The 20494-nt window shown below is 59.0% G+C and overlaps 1 protein-coding gene across 1 annotated transcript in view; it reads left to right on the top strand.

Annotated features, from left to right (window-relative positions):
• The first annotated feature begins 6019 nt into the window (after positions 1 to 6019).
• RALGDS (ral guanine nucleotide dissociation stimulator) overlaps positions 6020 to 20494 on the top strand; it is a 23192-nt gene continuing 8717 nt past the window's right edge. The window contains 8 exon segments of the mRNA XM_033195151.1: positions 6020 to 6296; positions 14683 to 14793; positions 16651 to 16844; positions 17431 to 17490; positions 18272 to 18465; positions 18728 to 19146; positions 19830 to 20045; positions 20370 to 20473. Of these exon segments, the coding sequence (XP_033051042.1) occupies positions 6114 to 6296; positions 14683 to 14793; positions 16651 to 16844; positions 17431 to 17490; positions 18272 to 18465; positions 18728 to 19146; positions 19830 to 20045; positions 20370 to 20473 (1481 nt within the window). The 5' untranslated portion in view covers positions 6020 to 6113.

Raw genomic sequence — 20494 nt, 5'->3', positions numbered from 1 at the left:
GGTAGAAGGAGGAGGAAGAAGCTACCAGAAGTTGCCAGGAACCCAGTGGCAGGGGAGGTGGGGCTGAGCCAGGTCCGACCGCTGTGCCGGGAGTTCCCACGCGTGGTCCAGCTGCGTCACTTCCTGCCAAGGTGTGTGCTCACCCGCCCACAGAGGGTCACCCCAGGACCTAGGCAGGCTAGGAATGGTGACGCCAGTGTTGGGAAATGACCGAGGAGCGTGTCCAGGCCTCACCCTGTTCATGTCCTCCCCAGGCTCTAAATATAGATCACAAGAGACAGAAAGGGGTCAGTGACCTCCACCTGCTGAACAGGAGGTGACAGGTTTTCCACCAGGGCCTGACCTGAGTCTGGGTACCTGGCTGCCTTTCCTCCCGGCCTTGGCCGAGCCCAGGTTGGAAAGGGTGATAGCCAAAGGCCACAGTCACCCAGACACTGCCTTGTGCCCGGTTCCCGCTCTGAACTGCTGTGTGTCTGGCAGTCCCCAGAACTGCACCCCAGGCCCAAAACCCATTCCCTGGGATCCTGCCTAAAGGCAGGCCTGGGTCCCGACTTGAAGGTCCACAGAGACAGCTTTTATGATCCGCCTCTCAGGTACTGGCCAAGGATGTACCGGCCAAGGAACGGGTAGACGGAGGGAAGGACCAGCCAGAGAGAAGGGGCAGCATGAAGAAGGAGCTGCAGCAGTTCTGCCGAGAGGGAGCCTGGAGGGGGAAGCTAGGACCACACCGAGCCAGTGGTCTTCTGCCTGAGGGCAGTGGGATCAAGACCTCATTGGCCACAGTGTCTGGGTATGGGAGCAGGGAGAAGAGGAACCACAGAGATCCAGCCTGAACACATCTTTTCCTTAAATGAGACAGCTGCTCAGGGGCTGAGGAGTGACGTAAGATGCCCAGGGAGTCTCTCCTCGCCTCCGTCTGCCTGCTGCCTCCCTCTCGCGCTGTCCCTCGCTGTGGTCCTCAGGCTCACTCTTGGTTCTTGGGCTCAGTTTCCATCTGTGTGTCCCCCTCTGTCTCTTCCTCCTCTGCTTCCTTCCACTTCGGGCTGTCACATGTTGAATGGGTGGCCCCTCCGGGGTGGCAGTGACTCCCCTGGGTGTCGGGCACTGGGCACTGCAGGAGTGGGGGACAGTTGTCAGAGCGATCCCCACACATGCCCTGGCTACAGGAGGCAGCTGCAGTCAGCTTCCGGCGACACTCAGGAACAGAGACCCGGTGTGGTCAGGTCAGCCAGAGTTACAGGAGAAGTGGGAAATGTGGATTTTTAGATGAAATCACCTGACCTTTTACTGTTGGCTTAAAATTTTCAAAACACTTCGCAAGCCAAACAAAACACATGTGTGGGCGGGAGCTGGCTGCCATCTGTCAGTTCACAGCCTGCCTTTTTAAGTTCCCCTGCATGCAGCGTCCCGGCTTCCGAAAGGTCTGTGCAGCTGTGCTCTCCAGGGGCTTGTGGTTGTAGCCCCCAAGGAAAGGCAGGTGCATGTCCCAGGGGGAGGTTGGGAACCTGGGAAGGCTAGGTAGGGGATGGGGGGCATGATCTGGAGCAGGAGGGAGGAAGGGACCGACGCCGATTCATAAGAACCCCCACTTCCGGGCAGTGCTTAGTGCTCTCCAGAGTCCCTAGTTCCTCCCAGCAGAGGCTCCAACAGCCAAGCACAGGATTGTCATTGGCCTTGAGCGTCAAACCCACCCAAGTTGACCCGGGCTGCCCCCAGCCACCTCTGACAGCCCCATCTGGGCATCTGGACTTGGGTTCTAGCTGCCCACGGCCTCAGTCCCCGCAGCAGGGCCCCCAACCCCTTTTGTAGTAAAAGTGCCATCAGTGACCCCTGAGCACACAGAGAGTAATACAGGAAGTGGTGAGTCTGGCCAGGTGTCACTGCCCGGGGTCAGAAGTTTGTAGTCCTCTCTGGAGGACTGCTGGGAGCCTCAGAGGTATCAGAGGGCGAGTCTCAAGCTGTGTCCTTTTTTCTTCTTTTTTTTTTTGAGACGGAATCTCGCTCTGTCGCCCAGGCTGGAGTGCGGTGGTGCAATCTCGGCTCACTGCAAGCTCCACCTCCCAGGTTCAAGCAATTCTCCTGCCTCAGCCTCCTGAGTAGCTGGGATTACAGGCACGTGTCACCATGCCAGGCTAATTTTTTTGTATTTTTAGTAGAGACGAGGTTTCACCACGTTGGCCAGGCTGGTCTCGAACTCCTGACCTCAAGTGATCCACCCACCTCAACCTCCCAAAGTGCTGGGATTCCACTGTCTGGCCATTTTTCTTCTTATAACTTTTATAATGGATAATTCCAAATAGACACAAAAATAGAGAAAATTACATAAAGACCCCCAGCTTTCACGACCATCGGTGCAGGGCCACTCTTGTTCACCTCTCACTGCCCCACTCGCTGCCCATCCCTGGAGATGTTTACATGAATCCCAGGCATGTGATACCATCCACAGATAGCCCAAGATGTAACTCTGCTAGTGACCACAACACCATTCTCACACCTAAAAAGATGTCTAATGTCACCCGGTATGCAGCAGTGTTCAGACAATCCACGTATCTTGTAGCTGTTTTTTTTTTAACAGTTGTCTTGCTGACATCATGATCCAAAATCCACACATTGCATTTGTTAGATGTCTCTTACCCTTCTTCTAATCTAGTTTCCCCTTTCTTTCTCCTCTGCAATGTATTTGTTGAAGAAACTGGGTTGTTTGTCCTGTAGAGGTTCCCACAGCCTGGATTTGTGGATTGCACCCTTGTGGTGTGTTGAACATGTTCCTCTGTCCCCTGTAATCCCAAAAATGGCAGTTATATGCAGAGGCCTGCTTTGATTTAGGTTTGGGTTTTGAGGAGAACACTGTGAGTGGTGCTATGTTCCTCCACTGGTGACATGTGCTGTCCCAGGATGGCCTTGCCCTTGGTTAGGGTGTCCCCAGAGCACACAGGAGGCACAGGAGGCCTCAGGAGAGGGTCTTGCATGCAGCAGGCGTCCCATGAATGCCAAGCCCAGTTGCTAACAGTGGGGAGCAGTCAGGCCTGCCCGATCTGGGGGCATTGGGCAACACATGCTGTGCAGGGAACTTTACCTGTACATTCATTAGTGGGGTGTGTGTATCTGTGTCTCTGTCTCTATGTGTGTGTATCTCTATCTGTCTATGTCTCTATATCTGTGTGTGTGTCTGTGTCTATCTCAAACTTGTTTTTTCCCTTTTTGTGGAGAATGGGGTCTTGCTGTGTTGCCCAGGCTGGTCTCCGATTTCTGGGCTCAAGAAATCCTGCCTCTGCCTCCCTAAGCTCTGGGTTACAGGCATGAGCCACCACGCCCAGTCTCTTTGTCTGTTTCCATGTCTCTGAGTATGTATGTCTCTGTCTGTGTGTCTCTATCTCTGTGTATATGTGTGTGTCTGTCCCTATGTCTCTGTGTGTCTCTGTCTCTCTATGTGTGCGCCTTTGTCTGTCTCTGTGTGTCTGTGTCTGTGTCTGTCTCTCTGTGTGTCCGTGTGTCTGTGTCTCTGTCTCTATGTATGTGTCTCCGCGTGTGCATCTCTGTATCTTTGTGTCTCTGTCTCTATGTCTGTGTGTGTCTCATGTACAGCCAGAGCAGTGATCAGGCTTCCCAGGAGTTGGGAGGGGAGTCCCAAAGGTAGGTGAACAAGGCAGGAAGAGGAACTTTGTAAAAACAGACACCAGCCGGAGGGACTGGCTAAGTAATGCCCTCCTCCACCCTGGCTCCTGTAGATGATATAGTCAGATGGGAAGGAGCCAGGCCAGCCGCGTTGGAGGGTTTAGTGTGATGAATTCTTTACTCTTCACCTCTCCAGCCTCCTTGGGGCCACCCCTCGCCCCAGCACCAAGGCCAGAATAGTGATGACTCTTCTGTGTCCTCATGAGTCACTTGTCCTTCTGGGCTATAAAACGGGTAGGCGCTTGTTCCCAGGCCCATCACTCAGCGAAGGAGATAAAGTCAGTGGCAGGCAGCTTCTGGACTTTCAGTTTCTGGAGGCACTGGGAGCTTGGCCCCAGGAGAAAGGGATGGGAGGAGGAGCTTAGAGCCAGAGGGCAGTGTCTAGGTCACCTCTTTGTGGCCCTGTGGGGACCTCCTGCCTCTAAATGTGCCTCACCTACATTACCCTCCCTGGCCAAAGGGCTTGGAGGCTTCCTAAACAGCCTCTAGGGATCTCCATCCCAAATCAAATCTACCCATCTTGCTTCTTAAAAAAAAACAAAAACAGGCTGGGCGTGGTGCTCATGCCTGTAATCCCAGCTCTTTGGGATGCCGAGGAGAGCGCTTCACTTGAGGCCAGAAGTTCAAGATCAGCCTGGCCAACATGGCGAAACCCTGTCTGTATGAAAAATACAAAACTAGCTGTGCATGGTGGCGGGTGCCTGTAATCCCAGCTCCTCAAGAGGCTGAAGCAGGAGAATCACTTGAACCCAAGAGGCGGAGACTGCAGTGAGCCGAGATCACACCACTGCACTCCAGCCTGGGTGACAGAGCGAGACTGTCTAAAAAACAAAATCAAAAACAGCATTTATCACATACAGCTGATTATTAAAATACTGATTTTAGAAATTAGAAATTCAGGGAAGTAAAAGGAAAGCCAGTATAGCTTCTACCCAGCTGCAACTTACCACCATAATTTTTGTGAAGTAGGCCCTTCTAGTCATGTGCACATGGGGGTCTGGTTCTGAAAGGATGACCTGCCGCCTCCCTCCAGTCACAGTGGAAGCGTTTTCCGTGGGTGTCTGAGGATTGGCACTTGGGAAGGGGGCAAGATGTGCTCGTGGAATGTGCTGTCTGGTCCCGCCCTCTCAGTTTACAGATGGAGAAACTGAGGCCCAATGGTACGGACCAATGGGGAGGTTGGCATGGCAAGGGCTGCTGGCAGCGATTGCTGGCCTCCCTGAGGACTGAGGGCTGACGCCGGGACAGGCCCAGTGGTGGGTGAGGCACGAGGAAGGGTCCCATTGATTCATCCACTCTCGTGGCCCTGCTGTTAAGCCCCAGCTTGTCTTCCTTCCTCACTGGCTTCCAGAAAGAGTAGTTGAGGATCTCCCTGTCCCTGCTTCCCCTTCAGGCCCAGCAGCCCCACTCCACCCTGAGACCAGGGATGTCCAAGCGACTAGTAGCCCCAGCTGACAGGCCCCGCAGCCATGTGCTCTGCCCAGCATTGTCACTCTTGATGCCTTCCTCCTTGTCAGTTGCCTCTCAGCACCAACCTTGGCGCCTCCCGCTCTCCCCCACCTCCCTGACTTCCCCTCCTCTGAGGGTGTCTGTAAGGCTGAAAGGGGATAGTGTGGGGCTTTACCCCAAAAATGGTAGGGCCCCACTCTCTGACCCTTTCCCCCACTGCACACACAGCACCACACTCAGGATTTCCAATTGCACTGACGTGGTCACTGAACACATGGTCAGCCTCTTCAAACTCGGCATGAACCTGTAGTCAGGTGCAGGTGCTGAGTGCTCTATGCCCCTTACGTAATGTCATCCTCCCCGCAATTGTTTGAGGAAGTCATTTTCACTACCCAGATTTTCCAGATGAAGAAACAGTGAGACTCAGAGGGGTTAAGCAACTTGTGGAAGGCCACAGAGCTGGGGAGAGGCTTTGCTGGAATTCGGGGTAGCCGACACCAGGGCGGCTTCCCCACACATCATAAGCACGTACAGATTTGAGACCTACACAACACACGCACTGCAGCAGCGTGACACGCAGACGGTGCCTAAGCGGGGTACCCAAGGCCCCACGACACACGTGACAGCAGGTCCTTTAGGGAGACCCAGCCAACGCGCGCCCCTCGACCTCCCCGGCCCCGCCCTCTTTGTTCACACCCCGCCCTTCCAGGCTCCCGGTCCCGCCCCGGGTCTGACCTCGGCGGGGGCGGGGCCGCGGACGCGCGCACGCACGCGTCCCTGGGCCTCCGCGCTCCCCACTCCCTGGCCCCGCCCTCTTCACCCCTCCGGCTCCGCCCCCAGCCTGACATCATCAGGGGCCGGGCCGCGGGCTCACAGCGGAGGCAAAGCCCAGCCGCGCGGGCCGCGCCGCCGCCCCCGCCGCGCGCTGGGCCGGCCCCGCGCCCGCGCTGCCCCGGGTCCCGCGGCCCGGCCCCCGCCGCGAGCCTTCCATGGTGCAGCGCATGTGGGCCGAGGCGGCAGGGCCTGCTGGCGGCGCCGAGCCGCTGTTTCCGGGCTCCCGGCGGAGCCGCAGCGTGTGGGACGCCGTGCGCCTGGAGGTGGGCGTCCCCGACAGCTGCCCGGTGGTGCTGCACAGCTTCACGCAGCTCGACCCCGACCTGCCGCGCCCGGAGGTGGGTGAGCTGGGGCGGTCGGGTGGGGGATGCGTCGGAGCCTGCCCACCCACGGCAGAGCTGGGCAGGCCGGGGCGAGCCCTGGACGGGGCCGGGCGATCCCAGCGGGCCGCCTCCCTCCTCCCTCCTCCGTAGGTGGGGGTCGGGGCCTTCTGCAGAAATCAGCCAGCAGGGTGGGCCAAGGGGCTGCCGCCCCGCCCCGTCCAACAGTAGGGACCACGGCTGGGATTTTGCTCCCCTCAATACCGTCCCAGGGCCTGCTGTCACCGAGCCCCCGCAACCCAGGTGGACCTTTTCCTGCGGCATTGTCACTGTTTACATCGGTGGCCTGTGCCTTATTTCACCCAGTTGCCCACCCAGGGCCTGCACCACGTCGGTAGCCTTTCCGATGCAGGTGTGGAACAAGTGGTCGCGAGGGCCGACTCCTAGAATCCTCAGAGGTGATGAGACCATAGGGGCCTTCCAGACAGACCCTACTTGGGGCAGATGTGGATCTGGTGACCAGGGACATCGGGGCTGCTCAGAGCGGGGCGGGTTTGGGGGGAGGGTCGGGGGATGAGGCGGAGCAGCAGGCCTCCAACACGTGGGACCAGATGTCCTGGTGGTAAGGGGAGGAGGGTGGCCCAGGCCCAGAGCGGGCGAGACTTGTTTCTGTTTAACTGGAAAGAGTGCCAGCACCCTGGATCTGTAAGCACTGGGTAGGATTCAGAGAAGGGAGTGGTGTACCTGTGATGGATGAATGGGAGGGTGACCAGGTGAGGGCTGGGGCTTGTTTCTCGTGTGCCCTGGGTCTCTGGGTGGTGCCATCTGCCTCCCACCTGACTGCACAGCAGAGGGGCTGGAATCCAGAGACACCCCCTTTGCCCTGCTCTGCCTGGGCACAGGGTCTGCACAGAGGCCATCCCTGGATCAGGGGCTCAGGGCCCATCAGAGCTCTGGCCGGGCTGCAGCCTTCACAGTGAATCTCCTGAATCCCCGTGCTGCATCGTGTCGCCTTGCTGCATCTCCAGTCCCTTCATGGCTTTAGACTGTGGCGTGTTGTGATTGCTGGCGATTGTTAGCCTGAGGCTCGTTCCTCTTGGTGTCCTGGTACCTAGACAGGGCCTGGATGAGACTTGTTTCTCCGCCTGGTGTTGGGAAGAGCTCTTGGTGGGGGAGCACCCCACGCCTGAGAGACCCTTTCCTCCTGAGCTTGGCAGATGGCCGGACCAGACGTGTTCCCTCAACCCTCATCTACCCAGGGCTCTGGTCCTCATTGGCGGCTGGAGAGGGACCCCTGGGAGGGTGGGGGTGGGAGTGGGAGGCTGACAGCAGCCCAGCACTCATCTGGCTTTCATTACCTCTGGCAGCAGCTCGGCCTTTGTGTGCTGGGAGGGTCTGGCAGAGTGCTCACATGGGCCGTGCAGGTTTGCTCTCTCCGTCCCTGAGGAACCAAGGGAGAGGCAGAGCTGAGCCCCACCCCTGCCTGGGGTCTTGCCTTCCCTCTTTGGCCCTGGCCCTCCTCGCCCAGCCTCAGCTCTGAGATCCAGCCTGTGGCTGCTATTTAAAAATCAAAGGGGAAACTTCTGGCTGGGTCAGGAAAACCAGGATCCTGGCAGGAGAGGAGGCCACTGCCGGAAACTGAACACAATGACCATTTACCAAGGGCCCAAGGGAGGGGGCGGGGAAGTCCCTGTCCCTCCTGCCAGCACCCCCTATCCTGGGGCTAGTTTCCTGGTGGCTATGTCGCCTGCCAGAGCTGACGCTGCGCACTTGGTCCCTGTCCTCTGGAAACCACCAGACAGTTTCTGCCTTCCCCCACACCCGTTTCCCTACCTAGCTTCCACCCGGTGCTTCCCTCTCGGCTGCCAGATGTCCTCACATCTGGGCTTCCGCTTATCTCCTCTATTCTAAGCCAAGCCACCACCGACCCAGCTTGGCCCGCACAGTTCTTGCTTTCTGGAGGTGACCTGGTTGGTGCCACCATCTCTGGACAGGCTGTTGCTTTGGCCTGGCAAAAAGTGCAGGTTGTGGGCGACTCCCTCACTTCATCTGCCTTAGACCAACCCTACAGAGTAGGTGCCAACACCACCTTCTAGGAAGCTAGGGGGTCAGAGAAGGGAAGTCTCTGACCTAAACCCCCGTGCAGCCAACAAGGGCGGCAGCCGGGATTTGAGCATGGGCTATGTTCTCTGTGGCACCCACTGTGTGCAGGAGCCGTCAGGAATCGGAGAAGGCCCAGGCAGCCCAGATGCCCCGAGCAGTAGGGAAGCTTATGGCTCAGAGGAAGGCAAAAGTGCTTTGGGCCACAGGATGCTGGGGAGAGCTACCCGGAGGAAGCAAGCCCAGAACTGGACCCCGCAGGTTTAAAATGACAGCTAATAGGAGCCAGCAGGTTTTGGGGAGGTTCTGAGCTAAGTAATTTGCATCACCTCCTTTTGGGGTCAAGACTGGTAAGAGCCCATTTGACGGATAAAGTCACTGAGGCAACAGAGGCTAATTAGATTGTGCAGAGTGACCAAGCTGGTCAGTGGCAGGGGCAGGATTCTGACCCAAGGCCTGAGGGCAGTTGTAGGTGGGCTGGAGTGGAGAGGGCCTCTCTGTATTTACAGGGAGCATCGCCCTTTAGCCTCCCACGTCTTCCCACTGTTTGATCTCTTGATCACACTGTGTGCAGGTCTTTGGTTTAATCACCAGGGCTCATGAGCACTTTGACACTGAAGACCCGAGGCAAGGAGCCTGTCCCTGTGTAGCTGTGTGTCCCTGCGTGCGTGTGTGCAGACTGTGGTCTTCCAGGAGAGCTTCCTAGGTGACTCCGAAGGGGCAGCCCCCAGGACCCTCAGGTTCCCCTCTTGCTCTGCTCCTCGGGAGGGTCCCCCAGGAGAAGAGGGCGACCAGCCTGGCTGGTCCTGGGTCTTTGTTTCTTCTCCAGGTGGGGGATGCTCAGGCATGCTGGCCTGTTTCCCAGGAAGCTCAGGAATGGCCCTGGGAGATATTCAGCTGCTTGTTGGCAGGGCTGGGGTCTGATTCTTAACCTGGAAGTTGGGCATTGGCAGGCCCTGTCTGCGTTGCCGGTGAGAAAAAGAGCGGGGAGATTTGTCACTGGCCCTCTGCAGGCAGGCTCGGAAGGAGCCAGTGGAGCGGTTTCAGGAAGCTGCGCCCAGGCAGTCAAGGACTGGTTTCCAGGGGCTGCCGGTTGGCCACCCAGGTGACTCCATGGCATGGTACCACCCTGCTGTGGCCACCCAGTCCCAGGGTTGGACTTCCAGCCTTGCAGGCCCAGAATCGCTGTGTTCACAGATATGCAGCACCAGCAGAGCAATGGTCCCCATTTGATTGTCGAGGGGCAGACACTGAAGCCTGCAGCCTCATGCAGGACAAACTGAGCTTTGAGCAGACCCAGTTCTTCCAGTTCTGCACACCTTGCCTGCCCACGGGCCGGGGGGGCAGGGGGATGACAGCCCAACGGTGGCTTGGCGGGCAGGGCAGGACACCTGCGTTGGAGGGTTTTGGCGTCTTCCTTCGTGGAGAAGCTTGCGTGCTTTGGCAGCCTCCCCTGTAGTCATTCCTGGAGACTTTTATCCATCTCAACCGAGAGGCAGGGAGCCTGGGCTCTGGAGAGAAGAGAACTATGCTGGGATGCCAGCTCAGTCCCCTGGCAGCTGTAGACGTGCTCCTGAGTCTGTTTCCTCATCTGTGAAATGGACGTGATGCCAGCCCTCCTCTTAGGGTGAGCTCCCTCGAGTGAAACAGGAGGTCTGAGGAGTAGCCAGCACAGCACTTGGCACAGTGGATAGGTGGCAGCTGCCACAATGAGGTTTTCTGATTAGGTGCCAGGGGAGTGGCCTGAGCCTTCCAAGTGCCCTGGGCTCCTGGGGTGCATCACCTGGCACCTTCAGCATGGCACTTCCCTAGCCTGGTGTCTTGCAGGCCTTTTGCCCAGGGCACGTCCACTAACCTCTTGGAGATGCAGGTGCTGGAAAGCTGGCCCTGCCACACTCCCCTGCGAACTTGCTGTGTGACCTGAGGAAATCCCTCCTGTCTCTGGCCCCTCCTCCACATCTGTGCCACAAGGAATTGAACTCTGCTCCAAGCTTGAGACTGTGGCAGAGGCAGCACCAGGCCTGGGTGGGTCCCAACAGGCCAGGGTTCAAATCCACGTTCTGGCTGCCACTTCCTGGCTCCTGATCTGGGCGAGTTCCTGCCGGGCTGTTTCCTTATCCATCAGGCAGGGCGTTAGGAGGGTTAAACGTGATGGGTGTCCAAAGGGCCTTGCACCCAGGAAGTGCCTGCACGTGCTGGGCACTGTGACTAGTTAAAGTTGGGGCTGGACCTTCAGCTGGCCCTGCCCTGCATCCCCTTGGGACCAGCCCACCTTCCTCCTCAGCTGCCACCAGCCATGCCCCTCCCGGGCCTGGCCCTGTGTTCGCCTGACTGTCAGGGGCTGAGTGTGGACAGGGACCCTGGATGCCCGAGGCTTGTGACTGACCTGGAGGTCTGGGTCTCCCTTCTCCTGCTTGAGGCACGATTTTCCCGTCAGTGAGTAGCACGGCACAGACCGGCAGGGGGGGTTTCTGGAGAGATGGGCCGGCCTTTGAGGGGCTCAGCACAGGCTGGTTCCCAGCCTCCACTTTCCGAGGCCAGGGAGCATCCTGGTGGGCAGGCACCTCGTGTCGTCCCGGTCTGAGGCCACCTCTGTGGGTTGCCATGCCCAGGATCAGGAAGGAATGTGGCCCACCAACACCCAGCGCTGGCCTCCTGTCATCCTGGGGCCTTGTCCATGCCCTGGGGATCAGGGTTGGGTCCACCCACCCGGAGCTGGAGGGCAGGCCCGAGGGCAGGAGGGTCACGGACACACTGTCCTTGCATTCCACCTCCCTCGGTGGGGCTCGTGGTCTGAGCTCATGACTTGAGAAGTCCTGGGCTCTCACCTCAGCCGGCACACGCCCCACCGGCTCCCCTCCTCGGGCCTGGGTCCCCACCTCTGTAGGACGGGGAGGGTGCACAGCAGCGTGGGCCCCTCACTGTCCCGGGAGCCTGGGCTCTGTAGAGAGTGAGCAGCCTTGTCTGATGCATTTCACGTTTGGCTTCTGTATGGGAGCGAAAAGCTCAAGTCAGAAAGCTGCTCCCATCCACTGGGTTTCAGGGTGACTCAGCCTCTCTTTACAGTGTCCCTCGGCTAGGTCCCCAAGCCTTAGGCAGGCCTCAGACAAGTTTCCCTCAGGTTTTTACCGCCCAGCGTCCATCGCCGGCCCGTGGAGGATGTGGTATCAGGTGTCATCCGGTACCATGCCGCTGTCAGGTCCCAGTGCCAGTCACCAGAGGGCTCATGCTGGGAGGAGGTGCCATTGGCCTGGGCGGGGAGGTGGCAGGACTATGGCAGGCCCCGTGGGGCTCCTCAAGACCCTCACTATTCTACCCAGAGGGAATCTGGGTTTGGCCTGTGGCTTCCTCCCTCTGTCAGCCAGGGACATGGCATCCTGCTGGCCTGTCACTCTGAGAAGGCTGATCAGGTGACACGCTCAACCAGACGCCACCAGGCCCTGTTTCCCCTCCTCATCTTCAGGGCTCTGGGCTGTGTCCCTGGGGACACTGGGGTGTGGGGGCCCCTGCTCACCAGGGACCCCATGCCACCCTCACTGCACTGACCCAAATGTTAGAAGACCGGGCAGTGTGTTTACGGGCACAGCTGCTGACTGGGTCCCAGAGCCCGGGGACATCACGCCTGCTGGGGGTGGGACAGGAGTGTCCCCTGAGTACACAGCCAAGCATGTGGTGTTCTTTTCTCCTAGCAGTCAGCTCATAGCGGCTGCCTGGGCGCCTGCCCTCGGGGAGAAGCATTTTGTCTGCATCAGCTGTTCACTAGGCTGCTTCTGCTCCTCCGCCTCTGAGCTCCCAGCCCTGCCAGAGTGCCCTGGGGCCCAAGCGCTGCCCAGATGGGGTGTCCGCTAACAGAGTGACCTAAGGTGGCCTGTGGGTGTCGGAACCCTACCTTTCTTGCTCCAGAGGGTCCCGGGGCAGCCGCCAGGGCTGTTGGCTTGCTTTCTCTGTCCTGTGAGGGGGGCTTAGCGCAAGGGATAGAGGCCCTACTCTGCCACTTTGTTCCCAGACCCCAGGGCAGCTTGCTCTGGAGCCTGCACCTCCACCATCTGAGCAGGCGGTTTAAACGGCCCCTGTGCTCCACGTAGCTCTATGGTCGTTTCCATGCCCGCTGCTGCTGTGACGGGAAGGGACCAGAGAAGACTAGCTCCACGAGGGCTAGAGCGTCTCCCCGACCATGTGACAGGGTGGCAACTCCCTCATCCCAAGCATGTGTGGCTCTCAGCATCGGGCCTGCATCCCTCCCCACCACCCGGCCGGCAGAAGAGGGCCCCCGGGGGGTGGGGGAAGGGTGCAGGGATCGTATGACACCAGTCAGGGCTGGGCCAGCTGCTGGCCCGCCAGCTCACGGAGGAGCCACTATCTAGACCTGCTCAGGGATGGCTGAGGCCACCTGACTTCAGCCCCTCCTGGGGACTGGCCTGCCTGGGGACACCTCTGTCCGGCAGGCACTGATGGTGCTTAGCCAGGACCTGGGTGCTGTGCCGGGCTCCCCCGGGGTTAATGTTTAGTCCCCTGTGGCGGGCTTGTTCTGCACGAGACCTCAGAGCCACTGCCGGTGACTTGGGCACTCAGGATACTGTCTGCCTTCTGGCTGGTCCAGATGTGGCTAAAATCGCCGGGGGAGAGAGAGACTCCCAGCTGAGCCAACAGCCTTCACAGGAGGCAGTCTGGGACCCCTGAGGAGGCCAGGGTGGTTGGGGGCCCTGGTCACTGTAATCTCTAATGCTTTTCTTTTCAAAGGAACGATTTTCTGGGCAGGGGACAGACGTGTGAGTCAGGAAAGGGGGTGAGCGTATGTCTCTGTTTTCCTGTCAGTGGAAGGGCCGGACCTCCCCTGGCGGGACTGTTTGTGGGGCCTGGGTGTGAGGGTGCCTGTGGGTTCCCTGCTAACTTCCAAGAAATGGGGCTGGCTGTCTGTCCAGAGGCGGTGGCGGTTAGGAGCCCAGCGTGGTGCCCACAGCTTTCCTGTTGTATAAAGCCCAGAGTGGGAGGGCGACCTCGGGTCAGAGGAAGTAGACTTCCAGGATGGCTCCTGGGCCTCCCAGGGCCGGGCCTTTGAGGGTGCGCAGGAGGCCGGGGTCCCGTCCACAGCATGCTGGACAGTCTGCCTGACTCCTGCCGGGGTTGAGGGAAGGGCCCGAGTCAGCACTGTCCACCAGGCCTTCGCTGAGCTCCACTCCCACCTGGGTTGGGGCATTGACTGTGCGGTTAATGACCCTGGGCCAGGCCAGTACTTCCCACCTCCTTCCTAACCTCTGAGGTTGGTGTCCTTACCCCACCCCCGACCCCGGCTCCTCTACCTGCTGCAAGCTCATTCCATCCCTGGACAGAGCAAGTGGCAGAGGGGGCTGTGAGGCAGGGGGTAATGGTGGCTAAGTGACCTAGGCCAGCCTGCCAGGTGCGGGGAGTCTGTCTCCTAAGACAAGGGCCTTTCCTTACCGCCTCGAGCCAGATGCCCCCTTCCTGTTCCAGCCCAGGCCTGTGGTTTAGGGCTCTGTGGAACCCCAGCATCTGCCTGGATACTGGCACCGTCACCTCTCACGCCCGTCCCCTCCCGTGATGACGGTCAGGGAACTGGGAAATCCCATTGCCCAAGCAGACACGAGGGCATGAATGAGCAGAGGGGAAGGAAGTGGCTGGGATGTGGCCGTCGGGGGTGCCCCACACCTGCCCAGATCTGGGCTGCCGGCACCTCAGAGCTGGCCCTGGAGGAGCTGCCCACTCCTGCTGGGTCAGCCAGGGCCCGCCAGGCTGGGCAGAGGAGGGGTGAGTGTGAGGACGCCCATGGGCCTCTGGCCCTGGGGAGGTGGGGGGACCTTCTCTTGGGGCATAGCCGCCTGGATGCAGTCAGCCGTGTCAGAGCCCTGGGATCCCTGCCTCACCGCTTACCTGAGGCAGCGTGACCTTGGACCAGTTGTTCCTCTCTCAGCCTCTATTTACCCATCTGTGAAATGGCTAAATAACAGTCCCCACTGTGGAGGGGGCTGACTTGAGGGTGGGTCCGTCCTGGGCAGGAACAGGAGCCAGTTACTAGGGGATCGGAAGCCTGGTAAACCCATCATGACCATGTCCCAGGTCATGGCTAGCCAGGCTGGGGAAGTGGAATGCCAGGACAGTGGCCCTCTGTGCCGTTGTTAAACCCAGGCCCTCGAGCTGTGATCTCATTCCACCCCGGGCTATAGGTCTGTGCAGCCACCAGTCTGTGCCCTGTCTGGGGAACAGGTTGCACAGGTCCATCCCCTGCACAGTGTCCAGGCAGGCCCCTGACGTCCCCACGCCCGGCTGCTGGGCGTTGTCTTCACAGAGCTCCACGCAGGAGATCGGTGAGGAGCTGATCAACGGAGTCATCTACTCCATCTCCCTGCGCAAGGTGCAGCTGCACCACGGAGCCAACAAGGGCCAGCGCTGGCTCGGGGTGAGTGCGCTCTGGGTCTCCACTAGGAGGCGCAGCTGGGGATCCCTCCCAGGGCTTTGCTCCTTGAGGGCCCCACAGTTCTGATCCCAAAGGAAACGGCCCTCACTCCCTTCCCGACCCCCACTGTCCAGCCCAGGCTTGATCAGGTTTTCTGCAGCAAGTTTTCATGTTTGACCTCCCTTTTCCAGGTGTGCAGCCATCAGCCTCGCCATCCTCCATGCCTCCTCCCAGACGTGCACACCGTCTGGAGTAGTAGGGCTTCACCCAAGAAGAACAGGGTTTCAGGCTGTTAGGTCTCTGCAAATTGCCGTCTCCCAGAACACATCCCTGGGGTTCCTCCAGGTTGAGAGCCAGTGCCTGACTCAGCTGCGTAATATTCCAGAAGGGAGGCTGGGGCCACTGCCGCGGTTCAGCTCCTCATGGCGGTGGGGCCACTTCGACAGTGCTGCAGGAGCCAGGCACGGTGGCTCACGCCTGTAATCTCAGCATTTTGGGAGGCCGAGGCAGGAGGATCACCTAAGGTCAGGAGTTCGAGACCAGCCTGGCCCACCATGGTGAAACCCCATCTCTACTAAAAATACAAAAATTAGCCAGGCATGGTGGTGTGCGCCTATAATCCCAGCTACTTGGGAGACTGAGACATGAGAATTGCTTGAGCCCAGGAGGCTGAGGTTGTAGTGAGCTGAGATCACGCCACTGTGCTCTAGCCTGGGTGACTGTCTCAAAACAAAACGAATCAGTGCCACAGGGAAGATGCTGTGTGTCCTAATGGACCAGTCCCTCCCAGCTCCTGGGTAAGCCTCTGTTTCCTCATCTCTAGAATGGGGATACTTTTTTTTGTTGTTGTTGAGATAGAATCTCATTCTGTCGCCCAGGCTGGAGTGCAGTGGCGCGATCTCAGCTCACTGCAAGCTCCTCCTCGCAGGTTCATGCCATTCTCCCGCCTCAGCCTCCCGAGTAGCTGGGACTACAGGTGCCCACCACCTCGCCCGGCTAATTTTTTGTATTTTTAGTAGAGACGGGGTTTCACCGTGTTAGCCAGGGTGGTCTTGATCTCCCGCCCTCGTGATCCCCCTGCCTCGGTCTCCCAAAGTGCTGGGATTACAGGCATGAGCCACCGCGCCCGGCCTAGAATGGGGATGTTTTGTTAGAACTCTTAGGTGATGCTCTTCCCACAGGGCAGCTACCATTACTCAGTTAACAACTGACTGACCTGAAGGTGTTAATATTTAAATCATTCCTGCACCTCAAATTCTCCTTTAAATTTTTTTCACTCTTTTAGAGACAGGGTCTCATTCTGTCACCCAGGCAGTGGTATGATCATAGCTTACAGCAGCCTTGACCTCCTGGGTTCAAGCGATCCTCCCCCCTCAGCTCCCCAGGTAGCTGGGACTACAGGCATGCGCCACCACACCTGGCTAATTTTGTATTTTTTGTAGAGATGGGGTTTTGCCATGTTGCCCAGGCTGGTCTCAAACTCCTGGACTCAAGTGATTTGCCCACCTCAGCCTCCCAAAATGCTGGGACAACAGGTGTAAGCCACCATGCCTGGCCCTGGCTAATTTTTAAGTTTTGTAAACAATTTTTTGTAGGGATGGGATTTCACTTTGTTGCCCAGGCTGGTCTCCAACTCCTGGCTTCAAGCGATGCTCCCACCTTGGCCTCCCAAAGTGCTGGAATTACTGGTGTGAGCCACCACACCTGGCCTGAAATTCTACTTTTAAAGCTGATAACCTTTTTCTGCTAGAGACATTCAGTCCTGCCTCTTGCCACAAGCCACTGAGGGCTCGGGGTTCCATCTGAGCTCCAGGAGATTCATGTGCTGCCACTGACTGTCCTTCCTCTGTCCCACCCCAGTATGAGAATGAGTCGGCCCTGAACCTTTATGAGACTTGCAAGGTGCGGACCGTGAAGGCTGGCACGCTGGAGAAGCTGGTGGAGCACCTGGTGCCCGCCTTCCAGGGCAGCGACCTCTCCTACGTCACCATCTTCCTGTGTACCTACAGAGCCTTCACCACCACCCAACAGGTCCTGGACCTGCTGTTTAAAAGGTGAGCACGCACCCTTCACAGCATCGGGTGCACAGGGCCCCTCACCCCCGCCTGGCTGTGGGTCTTGACAATGCTAGTTCACTTCTCTGAGCCTCGCTTTTCTTGTACGAAAGAAAAACTGGGTGCTAAGAGGACCTCGTGGTTATTGTCAGGCCTGGGCGGGATGAGGGGTGGAAAGTGCTCCCCCACCACCTGGCCCTAGGGAATGGGCTGTGGTGCTCGTATTTATGATTTTCCTGTCCCCCCATGGGGAAGCTCTCTGCCCCAAGCCTCACTTGGATGTGGCCTTGGACAAAGCAGTTTTCCCACTTGTCAAGGACATTCCAGATTGTACCCGGGAGCTGGTGGAGGGGTCCAAGGGGCGCTCAGCTGGTTGGGGCTCATTCATTGAACAAATGTATATGAAGCACCTACTGTGTGCTGGCCCTTTTCTAGGCGTTTAATATAATTTGATGAAAAAAAGCAAAAAAAAAAAAAAAAAAAAACCCTGCCCTCCTGGGCCTCCGTTCTAGTCGGAGAGTCAGACAGTAACACAAGACGTCGTAAGCAGGTACGGTAGATGTGACGCCCTCACGGCCTCCTCTAGATACGGCTGCGTCCTTCCCTATTCCGACGAGGATGGCGGACCCCAGGACCAACTTAAAAAGTGAGTGAGCTTTGAGCCAAGAGGAAGGGACCCTGTCTCCAGCAAACAGTGGGAGAGTACATGGGGCTGGGGCCGGAGCCGGCTACGCAGAACCGTGGCTCCCACACCTCTTGCGGTTCCTGCTGGAGGGCTGGGGTCTGGGGGCTTCGCCTGCAGGAGGAAATAAGAGCAAGAGCTGTGGAGGGCTCCTGGGGTGGCCGGGGCTCAGAGCAGCCGCCGGCAGGAACCCATCCCACCATAGCCTCATCTCAGCTGGGTGTGGCTCAGTGTGCCCTGATCTAGGGGCCCAGGGCAGGAGGTGGGGTGAGCCTCTGCTCTCACATCGCCTCTCCCCTCAATAATGAGTGCTTAGGGGGCAGGCTGCACCCCACTCTCTAAGAGAAGGGGATCAGTGGGGCGATGAGACCCACACAGCTCTCAGAGAGAAGGCAGCTCACCAGCACCAAGCTACAAGCTGAGGAGGCGCCAGGGACCTGCAGATGCCAGGCAGGAGGACAGATCCCTCGTGGAGTTTATGGTCCAGCGAGGAGAGGGGCCGGGAGACGTGCAGAGGCGTGGGCGGGGCTTCCCTGGAGGAGGGGAGAGGTGGTCCCCATGTCCAGGGGGCTCCTTGGTTCTTTGCCTGGACAGCCATGGGGGCTGAGGCTTGGGCTGGGGCGGGTGGCCTCCGGATGGACAGGGGCCAGCACAGGAGCCCAGCGTAGCTCAGGGGAGCTATGGGAGGGCCATGGGGAAGGGGAGCCCGGGCCTCTGACTCCGATGCCCACCCACCTGTCCCCAGTGCCATCTCCTCCATCCTGGGCACCTGGCTGGACCAGTACTCGGAGGATTTCTGTCAACCCCCGGACTTTCCCTGCCTCAAGCAGCTGGTGGCCTACGTGCAGCTCAACATGCCAGGCTCAGACCTGGAGCGCCGTGCCCACCTTCTCCTGGCCCAGCTGGAGCACTCGGAACCCACTGAGGCAGAGCCTGAGGGTGAGGAGGACTGGGGTGGGTGCCAGAGGTTGAATGAGGAGGGGTCAGTGCTGGGCCACACAAGGAGGCGGCTCCAGGGTCTGGTGCTGGGCCAGGGGCATAGATGCGACTCAGACCACACAGGCAGGGACCACAGGTGGGAGGACACTGGTGTAGGTTTTGTGGGTTCGAGGGGAGCGGCTGCTCTGGAAGCCGGGGCTGTTCTGTCTTTGAAAAGGCACAGGAAGGGCTGGCATGTTTTTGAACTTTTTTCCTTTTACAGCTCTGTCACCAGTGCCAGCTGTAAAACCAACTCCAGAGCTAGAGCTAGCTCTAACACCAGCTCGAGCACCCAGCCCACTGCCAGTGCCAGCCCCAGCTCCAACACCAGCTTCAGGTTCAGAGCTAGAGGTTGCTCCACCGCCAGCTCCGAAGCTCCAGCAGGCTCCAGAGCCAGCTGTGGAACTAGAACCGGCTCCAGCGCCAGCTCCGGAACTAGAGCCAGCTCCAGTACCACCTCCAGAACAGGATCCAGCTCCCTCCCAAACTCTAGAGCTGGAGCCAGCTCCAGTGCCAGTTCCATCATTAGAGCCTTCCTGGCCTTCACCTGTGGTTGCAGAGAACGGGCTGAGTGAGGAGAAACCTCACCTCTTGGTGTTCCCTCCCGACTTGGTAGCAGAGCAGTTTACACTGATGGATGCGGTGAGTGGCTCAGCTTGGCAGGGCAGGGGTGGGCCTGCCTTCTGGCATCTGCTGGTCCAGAGCTGATGTTCTGGTCAAATCCCAGCTCTACTGTTACCAAGTAACCAGGGCCAGTTTCCCTCCGGACGGTAGAGATGAGGTCACCCCTGTCCTCCAGAGTGACTGTTCAAATTCCAGATGGAACAGATGGGAAGCTCAGCAGGCCTGGCCTGTGGGAGTGGAGGGTGCTCACCAGGGTGCACCCATGGGTCACCCCCATCTGTTTAGGAGGCGCACCAGCCTCAGCACTTATTAGGCATTTGGTGTGTCCTGGAGCCCATGGCAGAGACTGGACAAAGCCCCTAGTTGTAGCGCCCACAGCAGATGTGCGTCTGGATGGGGAGCAGACTGAGGCGTGCCATGGGGATGGCGGGGGTTGGGGGGTGGGCAAGCAGTGCCCTTTGGTCCATGCAGGTGCGAGCCACCTGTCGGCACTGGGGCTTGGCGAGGATGCGCGAGGCAGTGCTCCTGTTGTTCCCACCAGCATTTTGTCCTGGGTCACTTGTGTGCTAGGCACCCTGCATGGACATGGGATAAAATCCAGAGACCCCCCCACCCCCAAGGCTCAAGCTACATCCTCAGCTTCCCCAGCGCCAGCCCAGACTGCTGGGGCAGGGCCAGGTGACGCTTACCCTCCTCCCCAGGAGCTGTTCAAGAAGGTGGTGCCCTACCACTGCCTGGGCTCTATCTGGTCACAGCGGGACAAGAAGGGCAAGGAGCACCTGGCACCCACCATCCGTGCCACTGTCACCCAGTTCAACAGCGTGGCCAACTGCGTCATCACCACCTGCCTCGGGGACCGAAGCACGAAAGCCCCAGACCGGGCCAGGGTGGTGGAGCACTGGATCGAGGTGGCCAGGGTACGCCACAGGAGGGGGCCTGGGCCCCCCCTTTGCCTTCATCTGTTCTCGGGTTGTGGTCTGCAGTCCAAGCCCCTGTACAGGCCCCAGTCCACTCTTCCCAGGGGCACGCTTTCCTTGACACGCCCAGCCCACTGCCTGGATGCTCACGTCCTCCTGTTTCTTTAGGTTAAAATCCTCCTGTCACCCCTGGGTCGCAGGTGTGCCCTCGGGACTCCCTGAGCGTCTGTCTCATTAGGAGGGAAGGGGAGGCTAAGGGGGATTGAGGCCAGGCAAGCTGGGAGCCCCAGCCCCACCTCACGCCTCCTGCTCTTCCCGCCCCAGGAGTGCCGGATCCTCAAGAACTTCTCGTCACTGTATGCCATCCTCTCTGCCCTGCAGAGCAACTCCATCCACCGGCTGAAGAAGACATGGGAAGACGTTTCCAGGTGGGCATGCCTCTGTAGGAG

The sequence above is a fragment of the Trachypithecus francoisi genome, unplaced genomic scaffold (assembly GCF_009764315.1).
Source record: "Trachypithecus francoisi isolate TF-2019V2 unplaced genomic scaffold, Tfra_2.0 Contig01585, whole genome shotgun sequence".
NCBI lineage: Eukaryota > Metazoa > Chordata > Mammalia > Primates > Cercopithecidae > Trachypithecus > Trachypithecus francoisi.
Note: the sequence above shows the minus strand (reverse complement) of the source record. Positions and strands in the feature narration are given on the sequence as shown.